General features: G+C 44.2%; 1 protein-coding gene across 1 annotated transcript in view; it reads right to left on the bottom strand.

Moving 5' to 3' along the window:
• Positions 1 to 14,841, bottom strand: part of HAUS6 (HAUS augmin like complex subunit 6) — a 65,190-nt gene extending 50,349 nt beyond the window's left edge. Inside the window, exons 1-5 of the mRNA XM_068108021.2 lie at positions 14,563 to 14,841; positions 8,815 to 8,910; positions 8,420 to 8,498; positions 7,844 to 7,973; positions 7,253 to 7,418 (exon numbers count right to left, since the gene is read on the bottom strand). Coding sequence (XP_067964122.2) covers positions 7,253 to 7,418; positions 7,844 to 7,973; positions 8,420 to 8,498; positions 8,815 to 8,910; positions 14,563 to 14,666 — 575 coding nt within the window. The 5' untranslated portion in view covers positions 14,667 to 14,841. The remainder of the gene's footprint in view (positions 1 to 7,252; positions 7,419 to 7,843; positions 7,974 to 8,419; positions 8,499 to 8,814; positions 8,911 to 14,562) is intronic.
• Between the last annotated feature and the right edge of the window lie 354 nt (positions 14,842 to 15,195).

Here is a 15,195-nt window from a genome sequence, read left to right as displayed (position 1 = left end):
AGTAAATAAAAAATAAATATTAAATAAAAACACAGCAAATATCTCCACCCCCATCCCACGGCGTCATTCCTTTCAATATGCACTTCAAGGAATGGTAATCAGGAGGCAACCTGTTATGCCAGACGTCATCAAGATGTTTGCGTTTTCTACATGGTTCATTCAAAAATTGTTTGGGGTTTAATTCACTACCTGAGATGAATATTGTTGGAATCGCATCTCAATTGAGTTGGTATGTTCTCCAAAGTAAAAAAAATGGCGAGAACACACTCTGTCCTTATTATTATTATTATTTATTTTTTTTAATTTTTTTTTTTTTTTTTTTTTTTTTTTGCATACAGAGTCGAGGTTCGTGAAAGAGCTAAAAATTATCAAAAAAACAAATCAAACAAACAAGCAAACAAAGTATATAAAAAGGGGAGCGGTCGACAAGATGGGGAGAAAAGGGGAGGAAGCACACAAACACAACATTTGAGGGCAGGGACATCGGGAGATGTGTGGGAAGCAGAGGGCCCGGGGGGAGGCAGGATAGGTATAAAACGCAAGGACAACCAAGGACTTCCAGGAGAGAAGACAAAAGTCACCTCAAAAAAGTGGATTTGGGGTGAAATTAGCAGGGGTAGAAAAGATCAAGATTTTGGATTGGGGAAGATAAGAGATGGTGGTGAACAGCCGTTTTAAAGACCTGGAGGGAGGAGTGGGATTGAAGAGAGTGAGGGAGTTTGTTCCAGAGGTGGGAGAAAAGAGGAATGAAGGAGTGAAGGTGAGCAGAGAGTCTTGATTTTGGCAGTTTAACCATAAGAGGGTTGCAGGCAGATCTTGTGCGACCTGCAGGAATATTTGGGGGACAGAGCCCAGAGAGAGCTGGGGGAGCAAGGCCGGAGAGGAGTCGGTAGAAGACGGAAAGACCACCAACCTGCCTGCGGTGAGTAAGTGAAAGGCCCTCGGAGATAGCGTCATCGCGGGAGATTCCAATGATTCTGAACGCTTTGGTTTCAACAGCGTGAAGACGAGCTAGGTGTGAGGCAGGAGCACCAGCCCAGAGGGGAGAGCGGTATTCCATTGAGCTGCGGATGAAAGCCTTGTATGTGGTGAGGAGCTCAGGTGTGCCAAGGAAGGACTTCGCACGACGGAGGATGCCCAGTCGGCGACTGGCTTTGGAGGCCAGCTTGGAAATGTGGTTTTCCCAGGAAAGATCATAGCAGATAGTGAGACCCAAAAGCTTGAGTGACAGAACTTCTTGGAGAGGATTATTCAGAAAGTAGATGGGAGGGTTGTCCAGTCGGTCTTTTCGGAGAGACATCGTAAGAGTGTGAGATTTGTCAGGATTGAAAGACATGTTCCACTTGTTTGCCCAGTCTGTGATTTTGTCCAGGTCGGCAGAGAGTGAGGAGGCTGCAGACTGCCGATCTGAGGGATGAGGAATGGAGCGGCAGAGAGTGGAGTCATCAGCAAAGAGATAGAGAGGATTTTCAAGAGAGTCAGAGAGATCATTGATGAAGACCAGAAAAAGCACAGGGCCCAGAACACTGCCTTGGGGAACTCCAGCCTGAACAGGAAGAGGAGATGAGAGAAACCCATTCAGGGCCACACGTTGACTACGACGAGAGAGGAAGTCCGCTAGCCATGCGTGGAGATTTCCATGGATACCAAAGGAGGAGGGTTTGGTGAGCAGAGCGGGGTGCCAGACCGTATCGAAGGCACGTGATATGTCGAGGGAGACAGCTCTAATTTCCTGTTTGGCATTGAGGACCTCCATCCATTGTTGAGACAGCAGAAGCAGCATGTCCAGAGTAGAGTGACCTGGTCTGAAACCAAATTGATGATCAGAGATCAAGCCATTGGAGAAGAGGAAAGATTTCATATCCGAAGCAATGATGGATTCCATGACTTCGCTGATAATTGGGAGAAGGCCGATTGGTCTGTAGTTGCTAGGATCTGTTTTTGCACCTTTTTTGTGCAAAGCGGTGATGTTGGCCGATTTCCAAGCAGATGGCAGTTGACCTTGAGCGAAAGAGAGGGTGAAGAGAACAGAGAGAGGGAGTGAAAGAGTGGAAGAACAGGATTTTAGGACCCGTGGGCTGATGCCGTCAGGTCCAGTTACAGAATCAGAGTCGAGGGTTGACAGAAACCTTTCCACCTTGTCAGGAGGAAAGGACACGGAGTCCAGGGGCAGCTGGGTACAACTGGATACGGTGGGTACAGAGAGGGATGGGTTTGGGACACAAGATTTAGAGGCAAACACAGAGTTGAGGCATTCAGCTTTTTCACATGCGGAGTCAGCTGTGTAGCCGTTTGAGGTAAGGGAGGGGATGGAGGGGAACAAACACCAGAAACAGATTTGACCAGACGCCAACAGGATTTGGAAGAGGGAGACAGATAAGAGAATTCGGTCTTGAGAACGGAGAGATATTGTTTCCTGGCTCTCCTAAGGGTGGACACACACTTGTTTCGGGCTTTGTAAAAGGAAATGAGATTTCCTTCCGTTGGATTTGCTTTCCAGGAGACAAAGGCAAGTTGTTTCTGGGCAACAGCCTCACCACAAGATTCCGTGTACCATGGACGGGAGGAAGGGTATGACAACTGAAGACGAGATGGGATCAATCTGTGCATGAGAGAAAGCAATTTACTTTGGAAGAATTCCCAGGATGAGTTGATGTCAGAGGTGGTAGAGATGGGAGACCAGTCCAGATGATTGATGGCTGCTTGAAGACCGTGCCAGTTGGCCTGAGTGAAATGCCAGACTCGTCGACGCTGAGGAGGCTCCCTGAGAATGGTCAGAGAGATGTCCACTTTAACAAGCACATGATCAGATGAGCCGATTGGAGCAGAAGAAGAGCAGCAGACATTTTCAGGGAAGTTAGTCATAACCAAGTCCAGAAGAGAAGATGCTCCGTTGACTGAGATCCGGGTCGGGAAATTGACAGATTGTGTCAGTCCCAGTGAGTCGCAGAAGTCCTTTGCTGAGGAGCCATGGCTGGTGAGAGAGGTACCCACACCCAGCCAACTGGCATGGTGACAATTGAAATCACCACATATGAGGAAGAGAGAGTTAGGATGAGTAGACAGAAGTTGGTCCATATTATCAGACAGCGAGATGTAGATGGAGTCATCACTGTTTGGTGGACGGTACAACACACATATGAACAAGAGGTGGGAGCGAAGGGGAAGCCGTAGCCAGAGGTATTCTTGGGGGTGAGGTGGAGAGAGTGCAGTGCAGGGCGAGTGAGGAAGAGAGTTTTTGATAAAGATAGCAACCCCACCTCTAGGACGAGGCTCAGGTCTATCATACCGGAGGAGGGAGTAACCCGGGAGAGATACTAAGGAATCAGAGACATCATGAAGGAGGAAAGTTTCTGTTAAGCAGATCACGTCTGGTTTGACAGAAGCAACCTGTATGGAGAGATCAGTTGAGTTTGAACGAAGGCCCCGGATGTTTGAGGTCCATACCGTTAATGAAGAGGCAGGGGGAGCATCGGATACAGAACAGGGGGGAGGAGGGGTAGGGTAAGATGTGGAAGAGGTGGAAGAGGTAGGGAGAGCTGTTGAAGGTGTGTCAGAGATTTCAGAATAGCTCGGAGAAAGGGAAGGATGGGGCGGACAAAAGGTTTGATGGTGATTGGGTGAGGCACAATGAGGTGTTATTTGAGGAGGGGGAAGAGCGAGGCAGGTTGGGGGAGATGGAGGTGAGAGTTGGAAGAGGGAAGAAGCGGGGAGGACGCTTTGAGGAGGGGGAGTGAGAGGGGGGAAATTGAGAAGAAATGAGGGTGGGGAGATTTGAAGGGGAGGGGCGAGGAGGGAGTTTAGGAGGGAAGGGACAATGGGAGGGATTTGAAAGGGATGGGATATGGGGGAGATTTGGAGGGGAGGGGTGAGGGGGGAGTGTAGGAGGGGAGGGGCGAGGGGGAGTCTTGGAGGGGAGGGGTGTGGGGGGAGTTTCGGAGAGAAGGGGCAAGGGGGGAGATTTGAAAGGGATGGGTGATGGGGAGGATTAGGAGGGGAGGGGTGAGATTGGATTTTAGAAAGTGGACGGTTAATGGGAAACGAACATTTATTGCAAAATGAGTTTCTTGTGACCTTCGAGTCAAAAATACGTTTAAGGATGCTGGAGGGAGGATGGAGTGCAGGAGAGTTTAGGGAATGTAGAAAAGAGGCACTGAAAGAGATGGAATTTTTTTTTGGGATGGATAGATTTGGTGAGCAAGTCGAAAGCAGCCTTTTAAAGAAGAAGAAAAAGGTGTTATAATATACGACGGAATACAGAACTTGAGGGGAAAGTGTAAACATTTTAAGGTTAATAACAGTGAACATTAACAGTGAACAGTAATAACTGTTATTACAGTAACAGTAATAACAGTGAACGTCGTTCGAAGAACGAACGAACGAATAAGAACGAATAAACGAATGAGAACAAAGAATAAGAACAGAGAAGGAAATGTTTTTTTTTTTTTTTTTTTTTTTGATTTTAAACAAGGAAGTAGGCTATGGGGTGAAAAGACTGGGAAAAGCAGAGAACGAAAGTTATTGGAGCACAAAAGACGGACCACTGAGAGGAAAACGAAGCCTCAATGTTGGACACTGTACAAGGCCTCAAAAGACACGGCACAATTTAACACGATTTTCTATATAGGTATGAAAGATTTGCACCGAAAATCTTCCTCGGGACACACGATACGTACAACACCATAAAATAAATACAGTTATAACGAAAATACAAATGGGAACAATTACTTAACTTCGATTTCGATGGAGAGTGTGGACAGCTGCGAATAAACGAAAACCTCGCCGGCAAGACCGGAAGCGGAAGTCAATTGGAGTGAAAGTATACCATTTAATACGATGTCCCCATACCTAAACTAGAGCGAAGTCAGGTTAGGAGGAGAAAGCGTGCCCGACCATACAGACGGAGCCAATTACAATATCCACCCGCTTTTTTTCAAACAAGTTGAGGTGGCTCGGACCAGTTAGTCTGTGGTGAATGCAATAAGGATAGAATGCCTCAAGGATGTTGGGCTTCCTCCAAATGTCTTTCAGTTTAGTGTTAAATAACAGCAGCAACTGTTTAAAAAGGTAATCATACGTTGGACAGAATGGACTGAAAAGTTTGTGGTTATAAAAATTTTAATTCACCTGTCGGTATCTCCCACCAAATGTCACAGTGAGCTATTTATAATCACGGTGAGCTATTTTTACTTCAATTGTCAGGGTGTCCCACCAAACGGCACAGTGAGATATTTAATGGCACGGTGAGCTATTTAACGTCACGGTGAGCTATTTATAGTCACGGTGAGCTATTTTTACTTCACTTGTCAGTGTGTCCCATCAAATGTCACAGTGAGCTATTTATACACCCAAAAACAGAGTTTGTCCAAGGTGGCAAAATTCCTTTGGGGAGGGGAGCAAATGAAGTCGATACAATATCCATCATGTGATCCCTTGCCATCCTGGTAAGTTTGGTTGAGATTGGATATGTAACAGTGAACGTATCGGGGTCAGACAGGCGGACAGAGACGCCAAATTGCGTATTTTCGGTATAAAAGCATGGGGATAATAATTACAAGCTCCTTCACGAAGCAATATAAACCAATCCCCAAAAACAATTTCCCCTCTGTTATTATACCCACAAGCTGCACAAAATACCATTTGCTAAAAAATTCCTGAAATTTGATATTGGTACGCAGCTCGTTGGAAGACCGCTGGCACTGGTGTCAAGTGTCATCGATGACATCACAAGTCAATGATGATAGCACAGTGCTTCCAAAGAATATGCATCCTTACTATAATTCACAAACCGGTGTTTGTTTGTTTAAGTGTGCCTTTGTCGTGCTACACCTTCTCTATTTCTGGGCCATTTACATCCAGAATTGCTACATAGGATCAGCATTACCCCAATTAGTGCATAGGGGTGTTTTTATCTTTGCCGGTGGTCTTGGGGGAAGAAGGAGGGTTGGGGGTGTGGGGTGTGGGAGGGACGCAAATTCTCAATAAAAATGTGTATCGTGTAGTGACGTTCCAAGTGGGAGAGAGTATTACAAGTCCCACCCTTTACATTACAGTATTCCTGTCCCCACGTTTTCCAGTGAAGTGAGGTGTTTTGAATTATGTTGTCGACATGTTTTTGCTTCATGCTAAAAGTGTAAAACTAAACCATTGAGGATCTGGTCACATGACAGCAGGACGCGTTTCGTAACCATTACAGTTGCATATTTTACTAAAAGGAAATATAATAACCTTCTGTGAAACATTTTGGGGTCCCAGCAGGTGCCGTAAAGTAGGGAGGATGTTTCAGAAATTCCTCAATACAATTATGATTTTGAAATGCGATTGACACGGACCTTGCTCCCGAATCTGGAAGTGAACAGAAGATAATGGTTCGCTGGTTTGATAATATCTCAATACAATCGTGATTTAACATTATATTTTGATATATCAAAATAGAGTATTAATTTGTGATTGGAATGATGAATGATGCTGTTTGGAATGAAAATATAGAGAATCTGCTGTCAATTCCTGACGTTCGACCAAAGGTGGTACAGGAATGTGGAATTTATTGGTTCATCGTTTGCCATTCGCCGTTTTTGTTTTACCCAAGTCATTCACAAACTGGCTGTCCATGCCTGAGGTCAAAATTTTTTAATACTTACATTATTTGCGAACTGGTATTCCAACCCAGGTCATAATATCCTGTTCAACTAAAAGTATCAAACAAGCCCGGTTACGCTGTTGTTGGACTATTGGTCTTGTTTCCTATTTATCAACCTCTAAGGTGCTCCTTTAAACAAAATTTTGAGACTGCATTATATTTATTATAAACCAAAAGCTTTACTACAAAAAGAAAAAAATTCCAAATCCGTTCGTAAATCAGTTGTATGTAAACACAGAAACAACAACAGTAGTCATTTTAAGGCCATTTTCCCTGCGAGAGTGGGGGTTAGCCTTGCGGGGACAATCTTCTCCATTTTGCCCTATTTTCTACATCTCCCCTTGTTAACCCCCTTGCCCGCATTTCTTCTTCCACCACCTTTAGCCAAGTCTTTCTCGGTCTTCCCCATCCTCTACTTCCTTCTACATTCATTTCCGTCACTCTTCTCAACCAGTCACTTTCATCCTTCCTCAACACATGACCAAACCATCTCAACCTATTTCTCTTCACAGCATCCATCATAGGCTCTATTCCCATCATCTGTAAACACAGAAACAGATGTATGGTAATTACTGAAATACTATCCAGGAAATCTGACTCTTCCCATCTCACCGCATGCAACTCCAGAATTGCTTCATCTGCTGCCGAAGGCTTGAAACTATGTGCGCACGTCGCCGGTGAAACAGGGCCACGTGTGCCGTTAATGATGTGGCAGCAGCGTCCCGGTACACGAAACAGACAGGCCGTGGGAATGCCTCATTCGGAGATAAAGAGGGATCTGCAACAGAAATTCTCATTAAAAAAACAAAAACACAAAAATCCTCACTTTGACTCAAATGTGTCAGCATTGAAGCACACATGACGCAATCTTCTTCACCCCTCCAACATCTATGACGGATGTAACAACATGCTTAAGCAATCAATGAAAATTGTATTTAAAAAAGCTGGATGTAGTCACAAAGATCTATAATCCAAACTGGAGGCACCATTAACAAGTACAGCTGCCAGGCAAAGCAGGCTCACTTCACAGGCAGTCATACGAGTTTATGATGCTTTCAGATTTTAAAATAGTATGAAGTTACTGTAGTTCCACTAGCATTTGTGTGCATGCACCAGCTCACGAAGGAAGGGCAGGACTAATAATACACTCCTCAACTCAAGTGTCTGAAAAGTGCAGACTCAGTATTTGTCTGCCTTGCTCACCGAGCTTCCGCATGCGTCGCCACAACACATGCTTCGCGAAGTGGTACATGAGCGAGATAAACTTGGGCCCACCGGGTGCCAGGAGGAGCGAGGCTTGGACTTTGGGGAACTCTGGGTCAACACTTTCTTCCTGGCAAGACATGAACCCGAAACAAAGGCTTTGCTTTTCGGACTACACCTTTCCCATTAAAATTTTCCAAAATCAAGCTCCAATAACAAAGATAGGTACTGGCGAAACATAGGCAATGGCATCAATGAGTAGAATAGCAAAATAGACTCAAATGATCACACCACACAAGGTACAGAAATAAGTCTTGTTTGGTCATCAATTAAGGCCTACTGAAAGCTGGCGCAGCCATATGCAACAGATTTTGCGAAACTCCTGTTCATCTTTCTTTGCTTTTTGGACTACACCTTTCCCATTAAAATTTTCCAAAATCAAGCTCCAATAACAAAGATAGGTACTGGCGAAACATAGGCAATGGCATCAATGAGTAGAATAGCAAAATAGACTCAAATGATCACACCACACAAGGTACAGAAATAAGTCTTGTTTGGTCATCAATTAAGGCCTACTGAAAGCTGGCGCAGCCATATGCAACAGATTTTGCGAAACTCCTGTTCATCTTTCTTGTTCATAATGGGCCAGCAACACCTGTTCAGAAAACATGTACACCAAAAGAGTGAGATGACAGAACAAAATAAAACCGACCCAGGCTAGTGTCATTTATTTAATTAAAAAATCGACTCTCTAAAATTCCTTTATTTAATTACACTAAAATGAAATTCTAAAACTCTAAACTAAAACTCTAAAACTCCAAAATAAACTCTAAAATAAAATCGACCCTCTAAAATTCCTTTATTTAATTACTTAAACCCTTACCCATGACTTGCAACTCGTTTTAAAAGTAAAAACATTTTTTATGAAATGGGTATAAAAGGGAGAAGGTATAAAAATGCTGATCACTCACCTGAATTGTCTTTTAGCTACCTCAAGGTCCAGCTGAGAGAAGAGGAAATGAGTGACGTACTCAAAAGCCTTGCTGTTGGGTTTATGGAACAGTTCCCTGCATATAAACAGCACCTATAACACTGTGGGCCAAAACATTCAGCACCAAAGCACACAAATGCACCCACCCACCAAATGTACCCACAAAAGCAAAATGTACCCACCAAAAGGCACAGTCGCATCAATTCCTTCGAAATGCTTTTGGCTTTGGCTGTAGTGGAATGGGTTATTGGTTGTCATGCACTTTAACATGGCAGGTATTTACTGCTATAGGTTACAGGTCAAAAAAATTGAAAACCAAAAATGAAAAAAAAATGTCGGGATGGAATCTCAAAAAAAAAAGGAAAAAAAAACAAGGAAGGAAGGAATTAATGACACCACTTTCCTTTTACGGATTCCCACAACTACATATTTTGACATTTTTGTCATAGGAAGCAGTGTGGCAATAATAAGAATTGTAATGAAGATGCCAATGTGGGAGGTAGTTGTAGATTTGTAGTGTGGGTTGGTGTAATTGTATGAAGATGTGTATGTGGGAGGTAGTTGTAGATTTGTAGTGTGGGTTGGTGTAATTGTGTGAAGATGTGTATGTGGGAGGTAGTTATACGTTTGTAGTGCAAATTGGTGTAATTGTATGAAGATGTGTATGTGGGAGGTAGTTATACGTTTGTCGTGCGAGTTGGTGTAATTGTATGAAGATATGAATGTGGGAGGTAGTTGTAGATTTGTAGTGCGAGTTGGTGTAATTGTATGAAGATGTGTATGTGGGAGGTAGTTATACGTTTGTAGTGTGAGTTGGCATAATTGTATGAAGATGTGTATGTGGGAGGTAGTTATACGTTTGTAATGTGAGTTGGTGTAATTGTATGAACATGTGTATGTGGGAGGTAGTTATACGTTTGTAGTGAGAGTTGGCGTAATTGTATGAAGATGTGTATGTGGGAGGTAGTTATACGTTTGTAGTGTGAGTTGGCATAATTGTATGAAGATGTGTATGTGGGAGGTAGTTATACGTTTGTAGTGTGAGTTGGTGTAATTGTATGAACATGTGTATGTGGGAGGTAGTTATACGTTTGTAGTGTGAGTTGGCGTAATTGTATGAAGATGTGTATGTGGGAGGTAGTTATACGTTTGTAGTGTGAGTTGGCATAATTGTATGAAGATGTGTATGTGGGAGGTAGTTATACGTTTGTAGTGTGAGTTGGCGTAATTGTATGAAGATGTGTATGTGGGAGGTAGTTATACGTTTGTAGTGTGAGTTGGCATAATTGTATGAAGATGTGTATGTGGGAGGTAGTTATACGTTTGTAGTATGAGTTGGCGTAATTGTATGAAGATGTGTATGTGGGAGGTAGTTATACGTTTGTAGTGCGAGTTGGCGTAATTGTATGAAGATGTGTATGTGGGAGGTAGTTATACGTTTGTAGTGTGAGTTGGCATAATTGTATGAAGATGTGTATGTGGGAGGTAGTTATACATTTGTAGTGTGAGTTGGTGTAATTGTATGAAGATGTGTATGTGGGAGGTAGTTATACGTTTGTAGTGTGAGTTGGCGTAATTGTATGAAGATGTGTATGTGGGAGGTAGTTATACGTTTGTAGTGTGAGTTGGCGTAATTGTATGAAGATGTGTATGTGGGAGGTAATTATACGTTTGTAGTGTGAGTTGGTGTTATTTGTATGAAGATGTGTATGTGGGAGGTAGTTTTACTTTTGTAGTGTGAGTTGGCGTAATTGTATGAAGATGTCTATGTGGGAGGTAGTTATACGTTTGCAGAGTGAGTTGATGTAATTGGGTACTTATATTTGTTGTAGATTTGAGACGTAAAATGTCAAAATATATCGAAATTAAATCAATTAATTCATCCAAAAAAGGGTTGTAGCGTCGCATCGTAGTGTCATTCCCAACTTGTTTGGTAATTTTTTGGGAATTCCATCCTGACATTTTTCTTTTTTTTTCTGACTTGCTTCTGTTGTGTTTTTTGGGGATGGTGTTGACGGGGTGGGGGATAAAGAAGGGAGAATTATTAATGGTTACAGTGTTAATCGTATAATGTGGTAAATTGTAGTTCAATATGCAAGTGGAAATCCTATGCTGAAGTACTTCGGTTTGTGCATCTTATTATAATTCTTATTATAATAGAGCAAACGTATATGGTTATGTCGTTATGTATGTTTGTTTATATACGACGAAAACGTCTTCTTCTTCTTCAAATTAAATTACCACCCTCTTAATTACGTTTAGACTGCTGAGACCCCTCAGACCTTTGACGACCCATTAATTCTCCCAAGACCCTTCAGACCACCAAGACACCTGAAGACCCAAAAGACCCAAAATACCCAAATGACCCAAAATACCCTGAAGACCCAAAATGCCCCGAAGACCCAAAACGCCCCGAAGACACAAAACGCCCCGAAGACACAAAACGCCCCGAAGACCCAAAACGCCCCGAAGACCCAAAACGCCCCGAAGACCCAAAACGCCCCGAAGACCCAAAACGCCCCGAAGACCCAAAACGCCCCGAAGACCCAAAACGCCCCGAAGACCCAAAACGCCCCGAAGACCCAAAACGCCCCGAAGACCCAAAACGCCCCGAAGACCCAAAACGCCCCGAAGACCCAAAACGCCCCGAAGACCCAAAACGCCCCGAAGACCCAAAACGCCCCGAAGACCCAAAACGCCCAGAAGACCCAAAACGCCCAGAAGACCCAAAACGCCCAGAAGACCCAAAACGCCCCGAAGACCCAAAAGACCCCGAAGACCCAAAACACCCCAAAGACCCAAAACCACGAAGACCCAAAATACCCTGAATACACAAAATACCCCCAAAGACCCAAACACCCTGAAGATCCAAAACACCCTGATGACACCAAAGACCCTTAAAGACCCAAAATACACAAATACCCCGAAGAACCAAAATAACCCAAAGACTCTTAAAGACCCAGAGGAAACAAAAGACCCTTAAGACCCAAAAGCCCCTGAAGACACCAACGATCCAAAAGACCCCGAAGACCCAAAACACCCCAAAGACCCAAAACACCCCAAAGACCCAAAATACCCTTAAAGGCCCCAGAAGATCCAAAAGACCCAAATGGCCCTGAAGACCCAAAACACCATGAAGACCCAAAACACCAAAAAGACACCAAAATGGTCAAAAATGCCTATCCCTCTGAAACGACGTGTGGTGAGGAGCGCGGAGCACGCCCAGTCACGCTAGTCTATATAATAAAGCAGGAGTGCCTGTCTGACCGTCCCCGAACTACTCCCTCAGTTTTGGGGCGAGCAGATGTGAGGGGTGAGGTGCATGATCTGATGCAGAAGTGAGGTGCATGTTACAGACTAGATGTGAGGTGCATGATGCAGAAGTGAGGTGCATGATGCAGAAGTGAGGTGCATCTTACAGATGTGAGGTGCATGATGCAGAAGTGAGGTGCATGATGCAGAAGTGAGGTGCATGATGCAGAAGTGAGGTGCATCTTACAGATGTGAGGTTCATGATGCAGAAGGGAGGTGCATTATGCAGAAGGGAGGTGCATTATGCAGAAGGGAGGTGCATTATGCAGAAGGGAGGTGCATTATGCAGAAGTGAGGTGCATGATACAAAAGTGAGGTGCATTTATTTTTTTATTTTTTTATTTTTTTTTGTATACTGAATCGAGGCTCGTGAAAGAGCTAACATTTACTTCACAAACAAATCAACCAGACAAACAAAACACACAAAAAGAGGGAGCGGAAAACAAGATGGGGAGAGAAGGGGAAGCACACAAACACAACATTTGAGAGCAGGGAGATGTGTGGAAGGGAGAGGGCTTGGGGGGAGGAGGCGTGGGAAGGGGGGGGGGGGGTGGAGGGAGAAGTATAAAACACAAGGACACCAAGGACTTCCAGGACAGAAGTTGGTATTTCAAAAAAGTGGAATTGGGGTGAAATTAGCGGGGGTAGAAAAGATCAAGGTTTTGGATGGGGGAAGATAAGAGATGGTGGTGAACAGCAGTTTAAAGACCTGGAGGGTGGAGTGGGATTGAAGAGAGTGAGGGAGTTTGTTCCAGAGGCGGGAGAAGAGAGGAATGAAGGAGTGAAGGTGAGCAGAGAGTCTTGATTTTGGCAGTTTGACCATAAGAGGGTTGCAGGCAGATCTTGTGCGACCTGTAGGAATATTTGCGGGACAGAGCCCAGAGAGAGCTGGGGGGGGGGGCAAGGCCAGAGAGGAGTCGGTAGAAGATGGAAAGACCACCAACCTGCCTGCGGTGAGTGAGTGAGAGGCCCTTGGAGTTAGCTTCATCGTGGGAGATTCCAATGATTCTGAATGCTTTGGTTTCAACAGCGTGAAGACGAACTAGGTGTGAGGCAGGAGCACCAGCCCAGAGGGGAGAGCAGTATTCCATTGAGCTGCGGATGAAAGCCTTGTATGTGGTGAGGAGCTCAGGTGTGCCAAGGAAGGACTTTGCACGACGGAGGATGCCCAGTCGGCGACTGGCTTTGGAGGCCAGATTTGAAATGTGGTTTTCCCAGGAAAGATCATGGCAGATAGTGAGACCCAAAAGCTTGAGTGACAGAACTTCTTGGAGAGGATTATTCAGAAAGTGGATGGGAGGGTTGTCCAGTCGGTCTTTTCGGAGAGACATCGTAAGAGTGTGAGATTTGTCAGGATTGAAAGACATGTTCGACTTGTTTGCCCAGTCTGTGATTTTGTCCAGGTCACGCCCAGTCACGCTAGTCTATATAATAAAGCAGGAGTGCCTGTCTGACCGTCCCCGAACTACTCCCTGCATGATGCAAAAGTGAGGTGCATGCTACATATGTGAGGTGCATGATGCAGAAGTGAGGTGCATGTTACAGATGTGAGGTGCATGTTACAGATGTGAGGTGCATGTTACAGATGTGAGGGGAATGTTACAGATGTGAGGTGCATGTTACAGATGTGAGGTGCATGATGCAGAAGTGAGGTGCATAATGCAGAAGTGAGGTGCATAATGCAGAAGTGTGGTACATGATGCAGATTTGAGGTTCAGGATGCAGATGTGAGGTGCATGTTACAGATGTGAGGTGCATGCTGCAGATGTGAGATGCATGATGCAGAAGGGAGGTGCATGATGGAGAAGTGAGGTGCATGTTACAGTTGTGTGGTGCATGTTACAGATTTGAGGTGCATGTTACAGAAGTGTGGTGCATGTTTATGTTACATAAGTGAGGTGCATGTTACAGATTTGAGGTGCATGTTACAGATGTGAGGTGCATGATGCAGAAGTGAGGTGCATGATGCAGAAGTGAGGTGCATGTTACATATGTGAGATGCATGATGCAGATTTGAGGTACATGTTACAGATGTGAGGTGCTAATTGCACATACATGACGTGATTGACCTTTGGTAGGTCTCGGTGTATCAGTGTAAGTGAGACTGGCATGAGCGATGACAAACACGCAATGTTGAGTGAAACAGACAAAATTGGTGAGAGAGTGACAAAAGCAGGGGTTGTGGTGGCACTGAATATGGTACTGACTTTGGTGAATGTGCTGGTGACATGGATCATCATAGTACTAGTACTAAACTACTAGTAGTGGAGGTAGTGGTTGTCCTGGTAGCGCTGAATATGTGGTGTGCGTGGTAGTTGTGATTCTGAAAGAAACACCGACTGACTACGGTTGTGGTGCTGGTGGAGGAAAAGCCTGTAATTGTGATACTCCAAGTGTTATACAATTTAAAACTAACCGGTCAAAGACGAATCGCGGTTGCTGGGCAACCACTTGTGCAGGATCGAATCCCAACTGGAGTAACAACCAGCAGAGCTTGTCTTCACGACCGCCCATGGCCATGCAGATTCAGTACTCAAGCAGGAAAAAGAAAACAATTTCCTCCCGATTTCACTATTATCGCGAAAATCGAACCATGCTATGAAAATACAATGAATATATGACCCTTCGCTCAACGAGCATTTTACCTCAGCCGAGAAAAACACACTTCCCGCGCGATCAAGTAAACCAATCACACAACCCGTTACTAAACATAAATATGGCATATCAAATTAATTGTGTTTTTTATTTTTTATTAACGGCCTCTCTGAGATACTATACCGAGATTATAAGAGCAATTACCATTAGGTTTAGACCTTCCTCATTCATTAATAACCGAGCAGCTTGGCATTGATGCAGCGTTTAAATTCTTATACACCGCTCGAAGTTAACGTCGTCACGGACGCGCAGTCCCCCAGTCCAAACACCATTATTTAAGATCGAATAACTTGCAGAATGGAAATACTATAACGAGGAATAATTTTCGTTGTAGTGCTCCCACTGTGCAAAGCTCTTCAGTAATTATACTGTCAATGCCAAATTAAAGCAGGGT

Source organism: Myxine glutinosa, chromosome 2 (assembly GCF_964187855.1).
Source record: "Myxine glutinosa chromosome 2, kmMyxGlut1.1, whole genome shotgun sequence".
NCBI classification, from domain to species: Eukaryota; Metazoa; Chordata; class Myxini; order Myxiniformes; family Myxinidae; genus Myxine; species Myxine glutinosa.
This window is presented reverse-complemented; position numbering and strand designations above follow the sequence as displayed.